This window comes from Pagrus pagrus (assembly GCF_965226575.1).
Source record: "Pagrus pagrus genome assembly, chromosome: 1".
In the NCBI taxonomy this organism is placed as follows: Eukaryota; Metazoa; Chordata; class Actinopteri; order Spariformes; family Sparidae; genus Pagrus; species Pagrus pagrus.
The window spans coordinates 10,119,158-10,141,636 of record NC_140185.1 but is presented as its reverse complement, the minus strand read 5'-3'; the positions used below and the strand labels follow the sequence as shown (position 1 = coordinate 10,141,636).

At 40.1% G+C, this 22,479-nt stretch overlaps 1 protein-coding gene across 1 annotated transcript; it reads right to left on the bottom strand.

Moving 5' to 3' along the window:
- Nucleotides 1-76: 76 nt before the first annotated feature.
- tmod2 (tropomodulin 2) lies at nt 77-21,832 on the bottom strand. Its single transcript, XM_084361175.1, has 10 exons — nt 21,719-21,832; nt 14,720-14,938; nt 12,169-12,325; nt 5,665-5,787; nt 4,748-4,822; nt 4,531-4,661; nt 4,335-4,442; nt 4,092-4,235; nt 3,067-3,211; nt 77-2,567 (listed from the first exon to the last, which is right to left on the bottom strand). Exons 2-10 carry the CDS (start codon nt 14,843-14,845, stop codon nt 2,536-2,538), a joined length of 1,041 nt encoding a protein of 346 aa, XP_084217301.1. The 5' UTR covers nt 14,846-14,938; nt 21,719-21,832; the 3' UTR covers nt 77-2,535.
- Nucleotides 21,833-22,479: the final 647 nt, after the last annotated feature.

The window sequence follows — 22,479 nt, the reverse complement described above, 5'->3', positions numbered from 1 at the left end:
TGGTTCAATAGTCTATATGAACATATAAATAAGTTTAAAGGATTAAATTTACAAACAAAACAAAGAGAAATCCAAAGAGTATGTAAAAACATTTATTGTTGAGGATGTTTTATATTCAGCAGTGCATTTTACCAGTTTATTGTGATTTTACATATTCCTTATGTGGAGTATACACCTGGGTTTTGAGTTAAGGTACAAAAAAACATCTCAGCGACGACCTGTGCAGATTTATGTGGTACACAAGTCAAAGTGTGTGTTCTGTGTGCACTTTGAATTTGAGATGGCATTTTACAATTAATATACATACAGTATTATGAATCACAGAATATTCTCAATAACAAGCCCGAGCACAGAAGCAGTTTTCCACTTTAGCTGACCGTCACAGGAATGTAAAAACAAAAAGGAATACTCGCAGATGGCAGAAGTACACAGATATAAAAACCCCAAAGTACTGAACTCAGCCGTACAGCTCTTGTCCGGAGGAATGTGAGGCTGTTAAGATGAAAGAGCATTTTTTGGTCGACAGAAACATGATGCTCACAAGCGAAGACTTCATGCCAGTATATTGTTCCTATTACACATAAACAGTATTTACAAGTTTCAAGTAACTCCTGAATAAGTCCTTTTACACGTTTCTCGAGCAGGTTAGTGTACCTATGGAAGTTCAGTTTGAGGCACACACAGCATGTTGTCATCTGTTACATAATGAATGACATGCTACCGCTGAAAGCCTAGTGAAAGTGTTGGTGTGAGGGAGTGAAGGAAAGTAACATGTACAATCTGTAAATGACTTTCTATCTGGGAGAGGTCGCTCATAGAAACATTTCACAAGTAACTGCAACCGCAGAAGTTTCACACAAACTGTTTGCCAACTCTTCCTCACATCTCAGTGAACGACTTTTTGCTATAAACGGCCCACAATAATGAAGCAAAATTTTACGTCATGATGTAAAAAATGTCTAGATCACTGTCGTCCTTGACCAGATCTGTACTATGAGGAAGCTAAAACCTGAATCAATAACCACAAAGTTCAATAGTGATGCTGCAAGCTCTGCATTTGTTAGTCTTTGGCATGGTAAAGAATCAGAGAAATCACTTATAAGAGCAGATCACAGCCTCTTCAGTCTACACTGGGGTTTATATCCTGTTCCTTTTTACAGCAATAATCCCACTTTTACTTGAAACCGGATATAAGTAATCAGAATAACCAAAATCTGAATTTAAACTTTATGAAAACAAGATATTTAAACAGTAAAGTAATATAAAACATTATGCACTGATACTTACAGCAATAAATTCATAAAAGGGCGTGAGCCAGCATCTGGTCTTGAGCTGACTACGGCATGAGATCAGCACACATTTAACTGTTAGACACACCAGGCAGACAGTCAGCCGGGCTTTTACAAGGCAACTCCAATAAACAACACCTGCAAACCAACATGCAGATGGAATGTACAACAGTGATCAGGAGCCTCATGACAAGATACTTTGTATGTCTGAAAATCTTATCTCAGTTAAGGTTACATTTAGGAACTTATCTTATAGGATCTCATCCCATCTGATTTTAGCTATTACAGAACCGTCCTAAGTGAATAATTAGTTTGGATGGCACAGACCAAGTCCTAAATTTAAAATAACTGCCAAAAATGGCAGCACTGACAGTGAAGACGGGGAACAACAGAACACTAAAATATTATAATTGAAAGGCTATTTAAACCGTAACTGTTGGAGAAGCTGACACTGTTGTTACGCTGTCGGGAAAGCTAACTGTGATGTCTGCCTGTTGTAGAAGCTAACACTGATGTTAGCCTGTTAGCTTCCAATTTCCAGGGTAAGATAGGACAAGCCGTTAGGGTTTTGTCTGTAATGAGGCCCCTGATCAGCAACATTAGAAACGAGGGTTAGCGGGTTATTAAACGGTGACTTATGTTACCTTTTGTTATCTTACAGTCAGACAAGTTTTACTGGCTAGTAGTTGTGGCTGTATGCTATCCCCATTTTTCAAATCACATATTCTGCTGGGTCAATACAGGAACTCCTCTGGAAGCTTCAGCCTCAACAGCAAACTATCATGGTCGAGGGTACAGGTGTTTATCAACGTTAGTTACTGTTTTACACAAAGCTGTTATTGTTGTTTCTGATACTTGGTAATGTTCGTGTTTACGTCACAGGATTATAGCATAGTACAAAAGGAAAAAAAGCAAGTAAAAAGTCTGGACAGATCAAATAAAGGCTCAAAAAAAGGAAAAAGGAGCAGCTGAAATGAAATGACTAAAAACTAATCAGATTTACACCTTCAATAAACAACAACATAATAATAATAAACATAAGTATGGACATGTGTATGGGAGAGGGCTATTCCAGTTATTTCCCTTCTTCTCAGATGTATGTTCTGGTTGAGCGCGCCTTGCCCCATAGTTTGGCACAAGACTAAAGTTTCCACACAGTGAGATGAGACCAGGGCATTGGCTGAAATTATTCCACACGTTGAGATGAAACAACAGGATTGGCTGGGAGACGTGTCGGGCTCCGTCCCTACAGGTCGCCTTCCACTCGCCTCTTGCGGACTAGAGAAGAAACAAAGGATTAAAGAGAGCCAAAAGCACAAATTCTGGCAGAGTGAAGACTTGAAGAATGAACTGCAAACATGCTACACAGCCTTCAACCTGCACAGGCTTGTTAGTTCAACATGAAAACACTACGTGAGTCATCATGAGCTGTGCGGTCAAAGTTTAGATCCATTTCAACAGCATGTGTCAGCGTGAACAGAAAACAAGAAGTGAGATGTCGTCACTCTCACACTGTGTCAATCCCAATACTGTTAATGCAGTGAATCCTTCATTCAAACACTGACACACTCGTAGTCACACCCATGCATCACACCTGTGCTACCGCGACTCTGACAGGACGAGGAGCTAAAAGAGAGGAGAGGTCGTCACTGTGGACTGACGTCTTACGGAAAATGTCATGATTCACTCTCCCAAAGAGGCAGATATCAGGTGGAAGGAAATGTGATGGGCAAATAATCATCCAGTGTGTGTGTATGTGTGTGTGTGTGTGTCATACCCAGGTCGTTGTTCTTGGTGATAGCTGCAGCAGCTCTGGAGCGAGGTCCTTGCTGGGTGAAGTGGTAGCCAAACTTCACTATGCTGTTGTTCTCTTCCAACATTTTGGCTATCTCCATCTCTATGGTGGTGCCCAGCTGCTGCCTCTGAAACACACACAAACACACAGGTCAACATCTGAACATCAGAGTCACGGCTTCACTGTGATTTGTAGGAAGAACTCTATAACACTCGGGCTTGGACCACAGATGTCAGGTTTCATTTCTTTTCCACTACTGGAAACGCTCAGCTGGTCTTTTATGTTTTCATTCAGGCAGTGGTTTGTGTTGGTTGGCATTTTCTTCAGCTGCACGTTGCACAAACATTTTCTGCTACTTTAGGCAGCGTGAAACCACTTTATTTAAAGGTGCAAAGACTTCCCCAGACATTACTTCCCTGTCATCATCTACAGTGACCCTGAATCATGACAGGAATTACAAAAAAAACAAAACAAGTGAAAACAGTGAAAAAAACCCCACTTATTATTATTTCATCATAATCATTATTTTCACAGGACTGTTTCTGAACTATGAAACCTCTGATCCAGGGCTCCAGAACCATCCCAATTAACCTCCAAACTGTACTCAGCTAAAGTACTTCAGTCATTTATTTATGTTAACACTTTAAAATTCAGTTAATTGTTTTAACGCTTCATGTTGCTCGGAACAGATACTCTCAGTCCTGTTATCTTTTAATAAAAATCAAAAATTGTAAGCCCTCGATGTTGTGTTTTCCCAGAGGTATTGAACATGGTAACAAATAGGTAGTCTTCAAAGTAGTTAGAAATTCCAGTATCCTGACAACTGTAGTAACTACAGCCTGCATTCACTACGCAATAGTTATTCACACTGTACAAACATACAGACATTTCGTCCCGGGTGAAGATCTCTATCTGTCCCAAACACATTTTCTATCACGGAATAACAGGGGAACGATGGCTTATCTGATTATTTCAGATCGTGGCGTGTGTCACAAATCATCTGGTACCTGGTTGTCAATCTTGATCTCTGTGAGCATGTCGTTGTCTCTCAATGCGTCGACCAAAGCCTGAACCCCCGCCCCGGTGATGAAGTTGGACTCCAGGTTCAAACTTCGCACTGTCTTGTTGGCCCGCAGCATGTCACTGAATGCCTGGGAGGAGGAACGAGGAAAGAAAGCAAAGATTTAAAAACGCAAAGATGTAAGTTATGAACAGAGCTATTAAAAAGCACATGAGCCACACTGTCTCACCACAGCGACTGGGTCGTTACTCCGTGTTGCTGCCATGCTGAACTTCTTGACGTGCGTGTTGCTCTCCATGGCTTTGGCGATGTCCTTCAGCGTGGGAATTGGAATGTTCTGAAAAAGCAACAGACACACTGCCATTGGTCCGGAGATACACACCAGCATATACACACACTCTATACACACTTGTGTTTCCGTGTACCTTGATGTTGTTGAGGTTGACCTCTGTTAAGGAGCTGTCGTTGCTCTTTATCCTCTGCAGAGTGTCTTCTACGTTGGTGGGATTTGGAGGCTCATCAAACACTGGGTTCATCTTCTCCCCTTTGATCACATCTAGGAAACACACACCGGCAGACATCAAGCCGTTGATCCTTTTGGGACATTTGAATGAACAGATTTATTTCTGTGATTGTACTTACTGTTGTAACCCTCTTTACTTCCAGTCCCATCGTATGTCTGAGTACTGGTGACCAGCGTGTGAACACCCAGGATCGCTGCAAGATAAAGCAAACCACAAACTGAGTAGCTGAATCATACGTTTGTTCTCCAAGGTAAAAAAAAATAAAAAAATACACCATTAAGTGAAAGAATAACTAAATCTAGAGGTCGAGGAGACAAGGGGTGTTATTTGTCCTCCTCATCATCACACACAGTAAAGGACGGAGCCTTGTGAAAGACACCAGGAATCAGTGGTGTGTTTGTGTTTTACACTGACTACATTTACATCCACTGTTGTTTTCTACTATTATTCAGAGTAAGACAGTCGTCCTCCTGGATTTACATTCTTCACTTATATTTTATATAATCTACTTGTATCAGGTATCCTGTCAATGAAATCTGTATACTCTGTGATTTTGTTGTTCTCTTCTGTAGACGCAACATTTACTGAATGTCTGTCAGTCCTGGGAGAGGGATCCCTCCTCTGTGGCTCTTCCTGAGGTTTCTTCCATTGTTTTTCCTGCTACAAGGTTTTTTTTTTCTGTGGAGAGTGTGACGAGGGTTTAAGGATGTAAGATCTAAGGACAGAGGATGTGGTTTACTGTACAAAATTCTGCAAAATTGCAGAAGAGGCTCCAGCTGTTCCACTTTTCCGTATTTTGACGTGATAAACATGTAAGGACATGTTAATCTAAACATATATGGCTGCATGTACACAGGAATATTAGTGGAGCATTTATTTTCATTAGCCAAGTGAGCCAAGTGAAGAATACTGTCTTTTTTATGAATAAGGGCAAGAAACTGAATATTTTGTGCATGTCAACGCAGTCATCGTGTGTACAGCAGACACAGAAACTCTCATACAGAGTTGTGTTTTTAAGCCTTCCTTCATTCTTACCTGCTAGATCACACAGTTCTGTATCTGTGGCGCTGGACAGGGCTTCCTCCAACTCTGGATCGAGGGTTGTGACTTCGTCCTGGCGTGCTTCTATTGGTTTCTGCTTTGGAACAAATACTTTACCTGTGGAGGCAGAAGGAACAGACGATGAGGAAAGGAGCGAAGGGGATGATTCAGCCCTCATAAAACGGGAAGGCAATACTTCATCAGCACAGACAGAAGAAACAGGTACATGCAAGCCGAGTGAAGGTTTTATGAGATGTTACACAACCCCCACCTTCTATAAAAAATGTCCAACTGTTGGTTAATGTGACTCGTTATTCTCACATTAAGACCATTTCTATTCTGTGCTTGTGCCACAGTCATAAGACTGCATCACTGCCAAGTGCTGTGTGACTGCGTGTGTGCCTACAAGCAAATGGAGCCATCCCAAGACAAAGCAGCTGTATCATTAATATTCACACGTAGGTTTGGAAATAACACCAACACTTATCAGGGCTCCAGTCACAACACACTTAAATGTATTTTTGACATCAGACGACTCACTTCACAGCAGGACCTTGAGATAGTCATCACTCTCCTTTACTCTACAGCTTTCATCTCTTGTTTTCAGTGATTTCTACAGTGTGTGACTTGGCTTGTTTACTTAAACCCATTAAATGATTGTAATTGTAATGCACAGGGAATCAGAGCATATTAAGTTGTAGAAGCGCATTTTCACTTTTACTGTATTTACTCTCGTTAGTCAGTGTTGCATAGGGCTACAACTTAATATTTCAATTATCAATTAATCTGCTGATTAGTTTCACGCTTAATCGTTTAATCTAGAGCTCGACCAAAACTACATTTTTGAGGCCAATGCTGATCCTGATATTAGGAAGTAAAAAACTGTCAGTAACGATGTATCGGGTGATACGCACACATTTTTAGCAGAGATCCCTCAAATGTGGTTATCAAACACACTGTAAAATATCCTGTTACATTTTTTTGTCAGTTTAACAATAAAATCTATCAGTGCACTGAAACAGTAAACTTTGCTCTGAGTTTAACAGTTACAAACGATCCCAAGCATCTTTTTCTACATTATAATCTCTACAAAAAAGTTCTCATATTGGACAACATATAGGCCAACACCGATATATCTGTGATAGGGGGCGACCGATATGTTTTTTTCAGGGCCAATATAATATATATAACTGGAACTGATATACATTTACAGGAAATATACAAATCGTAATAGAGAATAACCAGTAATGGAGCATCACCAACTACAATTTACTCAAATTGTTTACCTCAAAATGTATTTGATTACTTTAGCTACTAGTTACTTAACATTCAGATTATCCAGTGCTGATTGGCTATTACTCGTGACATCAGATAGTGTTGGTGACCACTAACAGGGAGAGGATGCTGCATCAGAGCCAAAGTACTGCATTTTAAATGTATTTATTTTAACGGGAACCAGACACAAAAACACCAAAATGCTGAAGATCAGCCCTTATAATCACTCTACCCCTAATCTGTGACAGGCCAAGATTGGCCAATAATATTGGCTGGCTGATATACCGATCAGACTCTAGAAATGACGTAAAGAATGTATTGATTATTGAAATTAATTTTCTTCGATGAACTAATTGTCTTAGCTCTAGTGTCCACCCATTGTGTGTGAATGTTGTTAAAAAAACAAAATATTTTGAAATTCTTATCTTAAAATGATGTTAATGTTTCTAACAATGTGGTGACATCTGAACAACAGGCACATGCTGTTTAAATACGTCTGGGCCTCCTGCTATTTTACACAACATTCCCCAACCATCAGCGGCTCAGACTAGCTGATCTCAGTCCAGACGTGACTGTCTGACAACTATGGTATTTCCATGGTAACCCATCTGAAGGAAGAAACGGAAAGAGCGAAGGAAGTCACGGAACAATGACTGGAGTCTAATCTAAACTGCACTGCTGGGGCAACAAACACTGGCACTGGACGGGTCGACGATCCAGTGGGTGCCATTCACTGCCTCTCTGATGCTGCCTGTCTGCTGCAACAAAAACACCCTGAGAGCTGGCCCTGCCTCCTTCCCTCCTTCTAACTCAGTGAAGCCAGTCAAATTGTTCAAACTGGTCCCTAGTGGGGGGCTCTGGCACTTCCTGAAAGCCAGTAAACAGTAAATACAGTCATCAGGCAGCATCCTGTGCCTGCCAGTCCCTCTGGAGCGACATTTAGCCCCTCAGAAGGAAAGAGAAGTCAGAGCCAAAGTCCTGTCTGTATGATCCGAGAGGGGCATAAATCATGGACTAAATGAGGAAAACACATTAGGGTACAACAATGTAGAAACGCTGACGGAAAACGGGCACGTCAGTCGCGCAGTGCCTGCCTGTAACACGAGTATCAGATGCAGAAAACGCTGAGTGTGAAGGGTTTTAACTTGACACTCATGATTTCCAGGAGAAGCCTGAACATATTTCATGCAAGCAACGCCTTGAGCGTGTTTAATTCAATGTGACAAATCATTCATCATCTGCATTCGTCTGATGCGGCTTTAGATAACATATTAAATGGCGTAATGAGGCAATGCATGCTGATAGTACTGTGAAGGACTTGGGAGTGGGATCATGGGAGTTGCGGTCTTCAGTGCTAAACGACCACTGGCGATGAAAATCTCTCTAAGTGACTAAGGTAGAAATGTTAATGCACAAGGTATGTTTAAAGTTTTATGTTATGTTCAGTCACGTTCATTGACTTCCTTCCTCACTCTGATGTTTTCTGTCTGGCGTTAACACGGAAGTTATAGACGACCAAATGAAACCCACTGCTGCCCTGAATAGTATTTTGGATTTCTCTGGGTTTGAACTTTGAACAAAGTTGGAAACATTTGAGATAATTTAAGTACACAACTCAAAATATACAACTAGAACACCACTCATTAGAGCACACACCTCTGCCAAAAATCTAACTTTGGTGTGCAATGTGAATGTGTTATCAGGATTTACTCCCAGGCTCATTAACTCTGCAGGAGTCACAGGTATTTATCGTCTCCTGCTCGGCTCGGCTGTGATGTGAACACGCTACTATAATCTCCTTTTTTCAGGTGTGATGCTGTGATGTGTGTTGAAATTAAGACTGCTGGCTTTTTTGTATCTTTCTATCCGTTTCTGTCGAGCAGCGCTTAAACATCATTCAGTTGGCGCCAAGTTTGAAAGAGAAACTGATTAAGACCTTTTCAAAACAAGTTTACCATCCTCTGGATGTAGTCTGATGAAGTGTATGATTTGCTGCCGTTTTTCTAGTGCGTACGTGACAACAAACGAAACACACAAGGGGAAAAAACAGAAAGACAAACTCATCAACTGGCAATGTCAAAAAAGTTAACTGTCGATTATTAGCAGGTTCAGAATAATTCCGGTGTAAAAGTGGTATTTAGATATCAGCCACCTAAATAATTGTTTTTCATCAAGATTCATGCAACAACAACAACAACAACAGACACGGGTGAAAACATAACCTCCTTGTCTTTAGGCATTTCAATGCAAAAAGGTTACATGCTATATGTTTTATGGTATGTTTAAATTGTTAAAGCACTTCATATACTGAATACTGGAGTTGGGTGGTACAGACCTGCTGCTTGTTTGTATGTTTTCATGCAACAGCCTCACCCTCCACTGTTAACCTTAAGAAACATGTTCAGACTTCAACTGAAGCACGGCCTTGAACGCTCCAACGAGAGTAATAATTTATTCTCTGCTCTGTGCCCATTTCAAACCTCAACTGAACCCCACTGAACATGCCAGCAATACTGTGCACCTCTAACAATACTAACATCACCACCGTCTTCTTTCTAGACCTTCTTAATGTTGACAACCCCTGAAGGAAAAGATACAAAAGATGGATTATAGAAAAGTAATAAGACAGACTGGCCCAATATGAGAGTATTTAAAGTGGTTAAAAGGCTGCAGTGGTTGCCAGGGCAGCAGGTTGTTTTCCTCTGAGAGGAGACACACACACTCATGACCACATTATCTGTCAGCAGGGGGTGAATATAACAAGGGGAGAACCAGCTACATTCCACAGAACCACCATAGTGAGTAGAGTTTTCCATGTTGTCACAGGGCACACACACACACACACACACACACACACACACACACACACACACACACACACACACACACACACACACACACTCGCATGCAGACGCAGAGGGAGTATAATTTCTAACAGGCCAGGGCTGGGTCAGAGGGAAGATGTCAGTTCCATATTTCCTCTGTAGTGAGGGAGCAGCTTTCAGTTCTCTGGAGATCACAACAATAGGAATTTCCCTGGATGCAGTAATGTTTCTACTCCACTCACTTTTATTTTTTTCTGTCCTGCTGTCACATAAAGCATCTCCCTTTTCTCTCTTCTCGAAAGGGATTAAGATAACCACAAGTACAGTATGCTTTAAACCCTGTTTCAACAAAACTGGTTTCTCTCAAGAAGATCGGGTCATTTCAGTTTGACAGCAACATTAATCCGATCTGGATCATCAGTGGGAGTTTATCAAATGTGGAATGTAAAATAAATAGGAAGGCTAGTTATCTGTGAGTGCTGGAGTCTTGTTAATTTTTTATTTCACATTCCTGCCACCATCAGCTGTGTTGTGACAAGAATCCCCTGACAATTTTATTCCCCTTTGGTTTGACAACTCTGTGATATCACAGACTGTTGTAATGGTGATCCATCCCACACTACACTCCTTCAATGCCAATACTACAGGCACAGCTGCTGAAAGCTTGATTATATAACTGTGTGAGTATCACACACAACCACGTTTATTTTTATAGCATGAGGCCTTCTTTGTGTAGACAAAAGGTCTACAGCTGGACTCAGATGGACACATCTTTAACACGTGGACCGTCAGGATATTTGTTGATTGACATTTCATTCAATGAGCAAAGCCAAACAAGAAAACATCTATGCCAATTTGAGAATTCACTTCCATTCAAATAAGGCACATGTGCACTGATTTGCATAGTTTTGTCTAAGAAAAACTTCAACCTTGAACTCAGTCAGTCAGCCATTGTTCATTTACTGTGTGTACTGTTATAAGCAACATTTAAATCATATAACTACGTTTCATTTTACTTATTCTACTTCATCTTCATATTGTGAATATTTTTGGAAGATATTTCAATTGCTATATGATTCACAGTTAGTGGGAATGATAATTTTTGCATCACAATTCACTGAAAAAACTATTAAAATCCCGATGGTGTGACAATAGTTTGGGTCTATACCGAACAAACATGTTTTCTTACATCTGATTTGTAGGGTATTGCTCTTGTCCATATAGTAATTTCAATAACATTTTGATTAATTGTTCAGCTCTATTACAGTTTCAAAACGTATTAAAACATAGGAGAAAAAAACAAAATCACAGCATTAGACCCTGTGTAATATGCAGTTTTGTGGCAGCTAATGACATTATGGTTACCGGTTGTCACAGCAACACAACACGCTCACTGGAAGTTTTTCAAGAGCTCAGGAGTCAGAAAAATAGTATCTGTCAGAGCGAGACGTGGAAAGATTTGACACAATCTTTTTTTACTCGGTATTTCGACAAAAAAGGCCTGGAGCACACCGACTGACTTGCAGCCTTTTGTTACGCAACAGTACTTGTTTCACTCGTTTCAAATCCTGATACAGCCATCATCAATACGGTCTGACAGGACCCACACTGAGCCGACCAACAAAACTAAAATCCGACTCAAAAACTACGTGGCTAATGGCTAAATGTAAAGGTTTTGGCTGCTTGTGGAAGACAGATATCCATCACTGTCTGATAGCACATTCACTGTGGTACTGCATGTTTCCAGCATCATATATGTATGACTGATCTGGCTCACTAACCGACAAGAAACTTAAATCCACCAAACGTCAATACACAAATTACAAACAAATAGATTCAAGACAGTTAATCCTGACTTTGCCTGCTGCTTTGACTCCCTGCCTCCTCTCCCCTGGTACAAACACACCTCCCCCTCACTGCTGTATGTTGCATAAGAGCAGACATGCATTAATAATATGTGCAAAGACAGCGGAGTGGTAATTACTGCTGTGTGTGTGAACTGCTGAGACACACTCAAACACACACAGACACACCTCGGTTCTTCATCCCCTGAGAAATGCATTACTAACATGTGATAGCAACACTTTAAACATTCTTATTGGAGTTTCCTTTCCAGCATTTTAATGGCAATATTTTACCTTACTGGGTTTTCTCAGTTGGAAAGCACTTTGTGACATCGCCTGTGTTGATCTGTGTTGATCTGTGTTTCACCTCGAAGAACTGAGGTTAATTTAAGCTCAAAAACCCTAAGGTTAATAGGCAATGGAGAACTGTTATCCTTCTACTTTTTCCATTGTGATTTGAAGTCATGAGAAGTTTTAAATATAGTTAATATTCAAGTTTGAATGACTCTCTGTTTGGTGCTCTATCATGGACAGTTGTAGACAAACACACTCACCTTTTTTCTCTCCAGTGAAGGGCACTACATCCTCTCTGTCCTTGTACTCCATGGCTTCCTTCTCCAGGTATTTGAGGAGGCCATCCCTGTTGAATGATCCTGTTGCTTGCTTAGTTGTCTGGTCCTTCTGACGTAAACCCGCTGGGAGAAGAGCATTCTGAGGAGATGAGTTGAGGAGACTTGTTAGACCTGTCAGTATTTGTGTACTTGTACTTGTGTACTACAGTCTAAAAAAGCTGCCTGTATACTCCAAATGTTGGCAAATTTTCAAACCTTCCAGTGCCGCCAGTAAATGCCAGAATATTGCTTGTACATGAACATGAACTAGTTTAAGTGGAAACATGTAAATCAAAACCTCATGGCTTAAAAGACCTGACAAAAAAAGTAACCAACTTTGCACCAGTTGTTACAGGTGGGACGTAGTGAATGAGGACGCGTGAAAAGATATCTATACGGAAATATTAATATGTCTGATCCCAAACATTTCTGTTCAAGGATTGATTCCAATATCAAAAGATCGACATCTTAACTCAGTAATTTGGGGTAAATGTGTGTTTTATCACCGGGATGTAGTCTAAATAATACCTAGTTGATAGGAACTACTTCTCCTTCCACCTGACGTAGTATGGCGCCACAGAGAGTTGGCATTTATGTTGGCTAACCACAAACGCAGTCATGTGTGGAGCTTTTACAGTTCTAAGAACAGCAGCGACACTGTATGTGATCTGTGGGAGGACTGTTAGGTACTGTGGCAACACCACAAACCTTGTTGAGAGTCTGAGATTTAATCACAATACAGAATGTGATGAGGTTATGCAGCGAAGGTCTAAAGAAGAGGAGAAGAAAGGTTCTGCTAACCTTGAATCGCCGAGTATTTTGGACTGGCAGGCATTATGCAGGTACAGAGAGATTGTAGGTACAACTAGGTAAGACTACAAAATGCAGTTTTGTTAAGCTTTAATTCAAAGTATCAGTATTATCTTGGTATCGGCGATACAAGCCTGGGTTTTACTTGGTATCGGAAGGAAACTCGTGGCAGCACACATCACTAGCGAACAACAGCTATTGACGCAATATGCTTCTTTTTTGTGGACAAATTAAATTTTACTTCATCTATTAAATGACTTGGGATCCAGAAATGACTAGTTCTCCCACTGTTGCTGCACGTATCCTGTGGGTCACCATGTAGAGTTATTTGTCTCGCTTGGTTGAGATGGAATTTAAATAAAACACCCAGGCGCCTGGAGGGGAGGTGGGGGTTCATTATTCTCTTTAGCTCTACTCACAAATAAACACACAAACACTTGGCAGCCTGCTGACAGAGTTACTGCAGCTCAGACTCCCCCTGTTTCCCCAATCACAGAGGCTGGGGACTGGGAGGTGTGGTTGAGGGGTACAAAGGAAAAATCCACCCTTGGATCTGAACTTGTTCCATTCAGTGCATTCCAGGAAGTTCAGCTGATGTGATGACGTGGTACAATATTATTTTTCATGGATTCATTTCCCTTAATCTGCCTCAACTGTGTCCACTTTCTACAAATCACTGGACTTGCTACAACCTCGACAGGAAGCATGAGCAGGTGTCAGTATGCAGGTTAAACTAGGTGTATTTTTTGCGAAAACTGTGTAAGATTGTGGTTCTCTTTTGCAAAATATTACAATGTCACAGTGCACTTAACCTCTGACCTTTTGGATATCAAATGTCAAAATATCAGCATTTTATCATATTAGACATTCGTATCGTCTTTGAGTCATAGTAGACATTTGTATCGTGCCTCCAGAGGAAGCATGTAAGTAGGTAATCTGATCGATTACCTCCAAGGACTTTATATTACATCTGGACACAACTTTGGAGGCGGAGCCTTATTCAATCCTGTGAAAGCTGCTCAGTGGCGTTTTGAATGCAAAAAAACTTGACTTCCCGGCTATGAAAATACCCGGATCTTCCATGTTGTAAGGCCCATAGAACATGCGTCTTTTTGGGCTGCAGTGCATCATGTGACAATGTAATTACCCAGTTTGGCCACTATGAAAACTGGCTTCAAAGCCGGGTGCTCTTCTAAGTTTCTAGTTTCTTTCTTAGTTCTTAGTGGCTAAGAGGCATTATGGGTGATGTAGGCACATAGTTTTGAAAAGGAGGCCACTGGTCTAGCATTGCACTCCTTTAACACTGTTGGACTCATGATGGACACTTTAAAGAAGTATTTATTAAAATCGATACAGAAGAACCTGATATATCACACTTCTTATTCCTTTCTTAAAAGCTGTTGCCTACATTACCCACAATGCAACTTTGCAGCTTCCTCTGGAGCCACAAAAGGCTTTATACTACTTTTTACACATATGCAGTAGTACTCCCCAAGATCTGTAAACACACTTTAATGTGTAACGAGTTACCCTTTAAGGAAATTAACTGCAAAGACTTAATGACTTTCCATGAGTGCATTAGATGCATAGACTCTCTTATTTTTAAATTAGAAATTTTCCAGTGAATCCTTTTTCCACAGGAACTGCCTCCCACTAAAGAGCCCAGCCCTCACTGAGTACTGACCTCAGGGTCCATCTCCTCGAGGGCCGTCTCCAGCTGTTTGAGCTCCTCCGCCGACAGCTTGTTGAGGATTTCATCTTCGTCGAGATCCTTGTACTTGTCCAGGTCCTTCTTGTACGACAACGCCATGGTGCTGGCTATAGCTCGCTAAGCAACACTGAACAGCAGACCACAGCCACAGTTTCTTCTCGTGCTCACTGCTCCAGACCAGGGAGAGGCTACCTGAAGGCACAGAAACATAAATACATAAATAAACACTCGTGATGATGGGGCATGAGATTCCTTTTTCATGTAGCTGAATAAAACAGTCAGGTTATTACATCTAAACTCAGATTAGACAATGTTTATCTCATCCCTGGGAAACAATAGTCGATCACAGCTGGGCTGGATAATGGGGGCTTGCAATGATGCAACACACACACACACACACACACACACACACACACACACACACACAGCTGGAACAAAGAAAGAACTTTCTCAGGCTCAGATAAATCATCTGACCGCTCCCTTGAGGATCACCGACAGCTCTTTGCGAACGTCAACTTTGTAATACATGAAGAACTTTTAAAATGAAACAAAAGAAGCATTTTTTAAAAGGCCTGAAAATAAAGCAAACTATAACAGTGGCAGGAAATACTCCTGGGTAAACTATTAGGTAGATGTATATGTAAGAAAACAACACCAGAGTTAAGATTAAATAAAGCTCAGATTAGTGAATGAGTTAGAGAGTGTGTGTGTCCTGTCAAACTAAATGAAGAGCTTCAGCCTTCAGTTCCCGCTCCCACGCCACAGTCCGAACACAGAATGACCTCATGATTTCCAGATTCCCTGCAGGACTCCACAGATGGTCTCAGTCCTAATCACACACACACACTTAAAACTCTCCTTTCCTTGAATGGCTTGCTCACACTATTCTCAACAAAAGCTCATTCGCAGGAAAGACAAAAAGCTGAATGTTTGTGAAAGACAAAATAGGAACAAATATCACATCATTCGAATCAGAGTCATGTCAGTTGTAAAATACGGCACCATCTCTAAACTTGTTAACAGCAGTGTTTAATTTCTCCAGACAAAGATTCTTTAAACATTTAGTGCCCTCTCCCCGGTGCTGCCTGACTGATTTCTCCAGTTCAGAGGAATTCCCTGAAGAGTCTGACAGTGTCTCTCACACTGTTCAGCTCTTTCTCTCCACAATCCAGGCTCTGTCCTGGACTAATTCTTTCCTTCACCTCCTCCATTAGTGGAGTTTAACTACTCACATTTATTTCTGAGATGATGATGAGAGTCACAGCAGGGACATTCACAAGCCTGAGTGCCCGCAATGAAGCCTGACTCAAATGTCAGCATGAACGACTTTAATAAAAGCGTATGAATATAATTGATCTACAATAATAATATCACTCGTAATGTTCTACTGTACAGTAACTCAATCAGATACTGGAAAACAGAGGCAGTGCAGTAAAGTCTAGTGTAGTGACACTGCAGGGTATTATCACAGCTAACTGGGTGGAAAGTAGATCAGCCATTTAAGCTAAATCGATTAGTTGTCAACTATTTAATTGACATTAACACTAATTAATGTTACATCACTATGGATGTATGAGCATTTTTAGTCAGGCTTCATTGTATTTTGTGACCACAGCATTCTTTACTGGCTTTTTATTTAAGAGTTGCTGCTGTTTGAAATAGAAATTATACTAATTAATATTTAAAAAATCAACAGAAAGTCAGGTCAAAATGCAGTTTTTATTTAAAAAGAAATATATTGAAAACTCTCAATTAAATGAACGTTAATTTATATGTAAATGGTGTAATGCTCCCTGTCCCACTTTTACTGTAGATTAGTCCATCGCCACTTTGGAAAAATAAACTCTTTTGAGAGTAAGAACAGAAACACTGAGTGTAGTGGAGTTTTTAAGGTTACAAAGCCGTGACATTTCAAACAGCTGTTAATAGTGAAATCAGTTAAATGCCGCATCCCTGGTTTGGCCATTATAATAGACCCAACAACTAATCCAATAATTGAGAAAATTGACCATTAATCGACATGTAAATAAGTGTCAGTTGCTACTATTTACATGCTAGACATGTAAGGTGGTGAGGCAATACAAATGGACATCAAAATCTGGCCTTTAAATAGGAAAGGAAAGAGGAAAATCCTAAAAATCACATAGAGGTGAAATCAATATTTGGAAGGAAGCATGAACAGAGCATTAAACTGGAGAACCAAAACAGTTGTGGTATCATCGTACTTCTGCTCTTGAATAAACAATAAAACAATCAATCAGTAGGGTAGCTCCCCCTTTGTTGGTGGTCTGACACATTCAGACTCATTAAAGTTATTGTTTTTTCTGTTAGCCTCATCATTAACAGGAAGGTAGCTTAGTGTGTGCCCTCCAAAATATATAAATAATCAAATTAAAATCACAAACGTGCGACATCTAGTCAACTAACGGCTTGAACTAACAACTACTTGTCAACTTGGAAAGACTGTAGTCGGGGCAGTCCTACACAATAGGTCCAAATAAGTTTCGACTTAAACAACATTATATCTGAGAGATTGAAAAAGTCCCATGAATCTGTATCATATGGAAGTCATTCTGTGTGTTGTGTCCACAACAGCAATCTGGAACGGCACCAGGATTATTTTCTCATGATGTCATTACAAGCCCTTACTTGCATGTTTTTGGAAAGGGAGATCTTTGATCATCAACAACTGAGATGTTCAAGGACATACAAAACATCTGATGGCGTTACTGTGATTGTGACGGTAACCAGGCTTTACAGCCTGCCAGGTTTCCACAACCTTGAAACATCATAGAAAATTAACTTTGATGTATTCTGCCAAAAAACTTGCATGTCTAGGCTGAACTTTACTTCAACACCAGTCAAATATTTGCTAGCCAGTCAGAACATATGGAAATATATGAAGTTTGATGTATGTCTTTCTTTGTCCTAATTAAGGTGAAATTACCCACACTAATTATATGATGTCCTGCAGGCAACAGGATGACATTTCTGGACAGGATTTTGAAAAAGCTGAGACCCCATTCTGGGATAAGCCTTAAGTCACTCACACACACACACACACACACATACAGTATAATGCTCTTATGACAAGATAAGCTCAAAATAACACCATTCATCACCATTATGAATCATCCTACTTTCTCAAAAACATTTTATAATTGAGCACATCTTAAACAACAACCACTGTTCAGAGTCAGTGAGGTCTTCAGTACTTGAGTTTGCAGACAGGAGAGTAATGGGGCATGCAGACAGGGATAATGATGGCGATGGGTGGGCTCAGGCCGGAGCAGAGACACTGAGAGGATCCATTAGTCCAATCTGATTGATTCCTTTCTCCTTCTCCTCTCTGCTAATCCTTCAAGACAACAACAGATGGCTCAGAGCCAATAATACTGCAAACCTGTCGGCACGCTACACTCACCTTACACTTTCCTGCCCTGACCCCTGCACTCAGGCTACTGTTGGGCACATAAACATATTATTGAGGACTGCACAAGGACAGATTTAAGATCACCTGACAGGCTACATGTTTACCACTTAGTTTCCAGTCTGAAAGATCAAGTGATAAACACTTGGCTGATTAAGCCAAGGCTGTAAGATGTAAGACCACATTTAAACCAAGCCTTAATAGAAAAATATCATTATCATTACTATTACTAATACTGTTTAAATCTGAGCATTTGGACACAGTTGGCCAACTTTCTTATCTTAGATTTTACAGTCGTCTTTTTATGCTTATATTTATCACTAAAATAATTTGATTGCCGTTTTATTTTCTGCCTTTTCTCCCTTGGATTTTATTATCACTAAATCAAATTGTATTCTTCAGAGTGTGCATAACCTCAAATTATTTTTAATGCGGACTACTGTGCTCATCGCTGAACAGATCATTTACAACTAGATCACAAGAAAGACGTTGAACACAGTTACACTGTGGATACGTTTATGAACAGCTTCCTTTCTGTTATATAGGGGGAGGGGGGTAGTAGTAGTAGTTAAAATAGGCCTAAAAACTCTTAAAATGGCACTGAACATAATTGATTACTTTACGTTACACTATGTTGACAAACAAATATTGTTATTTCATCACAGATAGGACAAACATCTTCTATTACTGGACATACTTTGTGTGAAGAAGATTCAAACAACCTTAAACATCATAAATCATAGGGTCCCCCGATATAAAGGATAAATAAATGGTGGGCATCTGATCTCCTTGTTCTTCAGTTGGGAATCCATTGTATCTACATCTGACTTTGGCTTTTTTTTTGTGGGTGATACAATAGGCAAGCCAAGCCTTCAGTCATGGCGACAGGCTTAAGATTTTGTTGCAATTCAAAACAAATCAGGAAATCATTATAGAACTGCACAACATCTGGCTTTTTCAAGTCACTCGTGAGGAAATTCATGATAATCCCAATTCACAACTAACCCAATAATCTAAATTCACCATGATCAATTTATCCTGCGTGTTTTTCTCCTGATCTGTAATGAAATCTTGTACCCTTCCATCCCTTGATGTGACATCTGCTGGGGTCTTTACCAAACAAACATGTTTTCTTACATCTGGAGAACAAGATTCATAGGCCAGGACGTCTCTGCAGCACTACAGTACCTCATTATGACGCTGTTTGTCACGCATTTTAAGTCTCAAAAATACTGTAGCTTCTGCGATTTGCATATTGCAATTATGATAGTATTTTGATTAATTGTGCCTCCTTAAGGGGAAGTGAAACATAAAATATCAGTTTCTATATGAGCCACCATTACCCGTATTAAACCGTCGCCCTGTTTTGAAATGTCAAATGTCAAATGGTGAGGCTTCATCTTCTCTCAAAAAAGAAAATGATGCTGTAAGACAAAATGCAAGACTTTCCCAGCCATTATGTATACGATGCAAAATCAGACGCCATCCCAGATATCTCTGACTGCTATTATATAACTCTCAGCAGCTGGAAAAAAAACATAGTAAGTTTATCTCCAGTTGTTAGTATCCAGGTTGCCTGGTGCTATTTCAGATCTCACAGGCAGAACCTGGATGAATAGTAACTTGCAGCTCAGACATGAACAGGAAGCCCTGATGGTTATTACATTATTATAGAGCACCACCCACAAAAAAGACTATAGTTAGAATGACCCAGCTGGGCTACCCATGGGACAAGTCTGCACTTCCTCCTCCCACCTACTCTGCTTCACTTGTATTCTACCATTATGCTTCTCCACCCTGTTATTACTCAGTTCTCCTTCATCCTTTTTGAGTTTAGCCTCCTAAGGTGCCTGTAGGTGTCGGAAATGATAGAAAACAGATGGAAGGAGACGGAGATAGCAACGGAAGCCCTGATCATTCTGTCACTATGATATTTTCATTGTAATATAAACAGGTCAAAGAGAGGAAAGAAGTGTCAGTGTGTTTAAGTAGTTATGGTGCGGATGCTTGACTTTGTATGCGTGCATTAAATTAGACCGAAAGTCAAAATAGAACTGTGTCTGAAAAAGAAAACAATCAACAGTTATTCTGTTCATTCACTCAAATATTTCTGTACCTCCCTCAGAGACCTGGCCAGGGTCGTACAGGAAGTGGGGTGTTTCTCAAACAAACATGCATGATTTGTACACTCCCCCGTTTTAGCCGCACACTCCATTATTATATAATGGGAAGCGCTTTCAAGGAGTGACTTTCAGCTCAGCAAGGGCTATATTGTGAAAAGTACAGGTTCAAGAAAGGCTCCTACTTTCCCCTCTTCGTAAAACAGAAAAGAAGTAATGACAAGTCACCATTCGCAGAGGGTGAAACCTGGCACTCACAGCCAGGTTTCACTCTCCAGTGGAAAGGTATGCAGGTTAAACAAATCAAGAGCCTGTTTATCTGCAATACGGTACTGCAGTAGGTGCTACAGTCTGCCGTATCACCAAAAATGCCTTGTCAGCCATCACCACATCACTGCTCTCGGTTGCAATACCTGCTTTACAGCTTCAGGAGGGCCACCTGAAAAACACACTTCCCTGAGCAGAAGCAGACGTCCTCCTTAGTACTTGGACCACACCCTTCATTCACCACTGAGCCCTTTGTGAACACACACACACACACACACACACACACACACACACACAAACAAACTCTAAGATTAGCTCTTGAACAAGGAGTGTGTCCATAGATTTACTGATAAAATGACCTTGCACCTATCTCACAAACTAGTACTGCTGCTCAAACCACAGCCTTTCCCCCTAGACCTGCAACCACACTGCTGTGAGTCATCCAACAAAAATACGTCCTTAAAAACAATGAATCTCTTGTGTTAGAGCAAACAGACAATCACTGACGGGGTTGATGGACTGTTTTTGTGAGATGTGCTGTCAGACTGACAGGGATGGGCAGATGAGATTAAATCAGACCCGCATTGTAAATACAATTAGCAACACCCATACACAATAAAACAAGAACCATTGACCTAACAGGTAATCAAAAGGTATGTAGCACTACCATAAAGTAACACATGATATTGTACTCATACTCTTATATATATTAAGGTCCTTTGGTGTTACTCAGCTGTCCTGACTGAAGGAGTTTCATCCATCTCCTGTGTGGTCATAGCGGGCTACGGAACGGCGTTAGCTAACTCGCTCATGACATGTTTATGATTACCACGCTGACAGTAAACAGCCTGATAATGATTATCGTAGCCCAGCGAAAGATAGCATACTCTAGCTACGAAATAGTTAAAGCCAGACCAAGAGGTTTACGGGACCACACTTTAGCAACTTAGCTACATTTGTCGGATGCAGTAACACCATGCGAAATAGCCTGATGACATGTAGCAGCTAACATGCTAACCTTTGCAGGTGACTCAAGTTGCTAGCCGTTTAAGCTAAACCAGCACATATGGAAGTGACAGTGTGTAAAACAGTACGGCTAACGTGAACTGAATTGACAAACTAGTTCCAACCCGCCCCAAAAAACAAGTTTCTTACCTGAGGCTAACGGGACCTAACTAAGGAAGCTCCAAATATCGCCAGTCCTCCCAATGAATGCGATGTCTTCACTGCTTGATTTCTCACTCAGCCCAAGGGCGGTAACACAGGAAGAGCGAGCTAGTGCGCTCTCTGAGTGACGTCTGGTTGAACCAATAGACGGAGGGTCTGCCAGGCGAGAGCCAATGGCGTTAATTGGTCCACCCCTTTCAGCGAGAAGAGCCAATCAGATGAGATATAGGGAAGGAAAAATAAAATAGAATAAGATAAGATGAGATAAGATAAGATGAAATAAAATAAAATAAAATAAAATAAAATAAAATAAAATGAAATAAAATAAAATAAAATAAAATATGTATTGCATTAATATAATATATTATTGTTTATAATCAGTACATATTTTACAATATAAAATATCATAATTATTATAACAAAATATAACATTTTTACTTATGTTTTACTTATTTATTTATTATTGTTTTTTATTGATGCTTCCGTTTTTTGCTATCCCTTTAGTTGCTGTAATAATGCAAATTTCTCTATTGTGGAACTAATGAAGGACAACCTAATTTCTTATTTTTAAAAATAAAATGTATCTACTGGTCACTAAATAAATAAAATAAAATAAAGCAAAAATATATATTGCCATAATATAATGTACTATTTTTCATAATTAGTACATATTTTATCATATAAAAAGTATAATCATAATATTCTAATAAAATATACTTTTTTAACTTATCTATTATTATTGTTTTCTA

What these genes read in the sequence shown, in the direction of transcription:
- tmod2 (XM_084361175.1), bottom strand. Translation starts at nt 14,845, where the DNA reads ATGGCGTTGTCGTACAAGAAGGACCTGGACAAGTACAAGGATCTCGAC. An exon ending in TCGAGGAGATGGACCCTGAG is followed by an intron (nt 12,326 to 14,719) that starts GTCAGTACTCAG and finishes TCATCTCCTCAG; the next exon opens with AATGCTCTTCTCCCAGCGGG. An exon ending in AAGTAAAGAGGGTTACAACA is followed by an intron (nt 4,662 to 4,747) that starts GTAAGTACAATC and finishes TGTGTTTCCTAG; the next exon opens with ATGTGATCAAAGGGGAGAAG.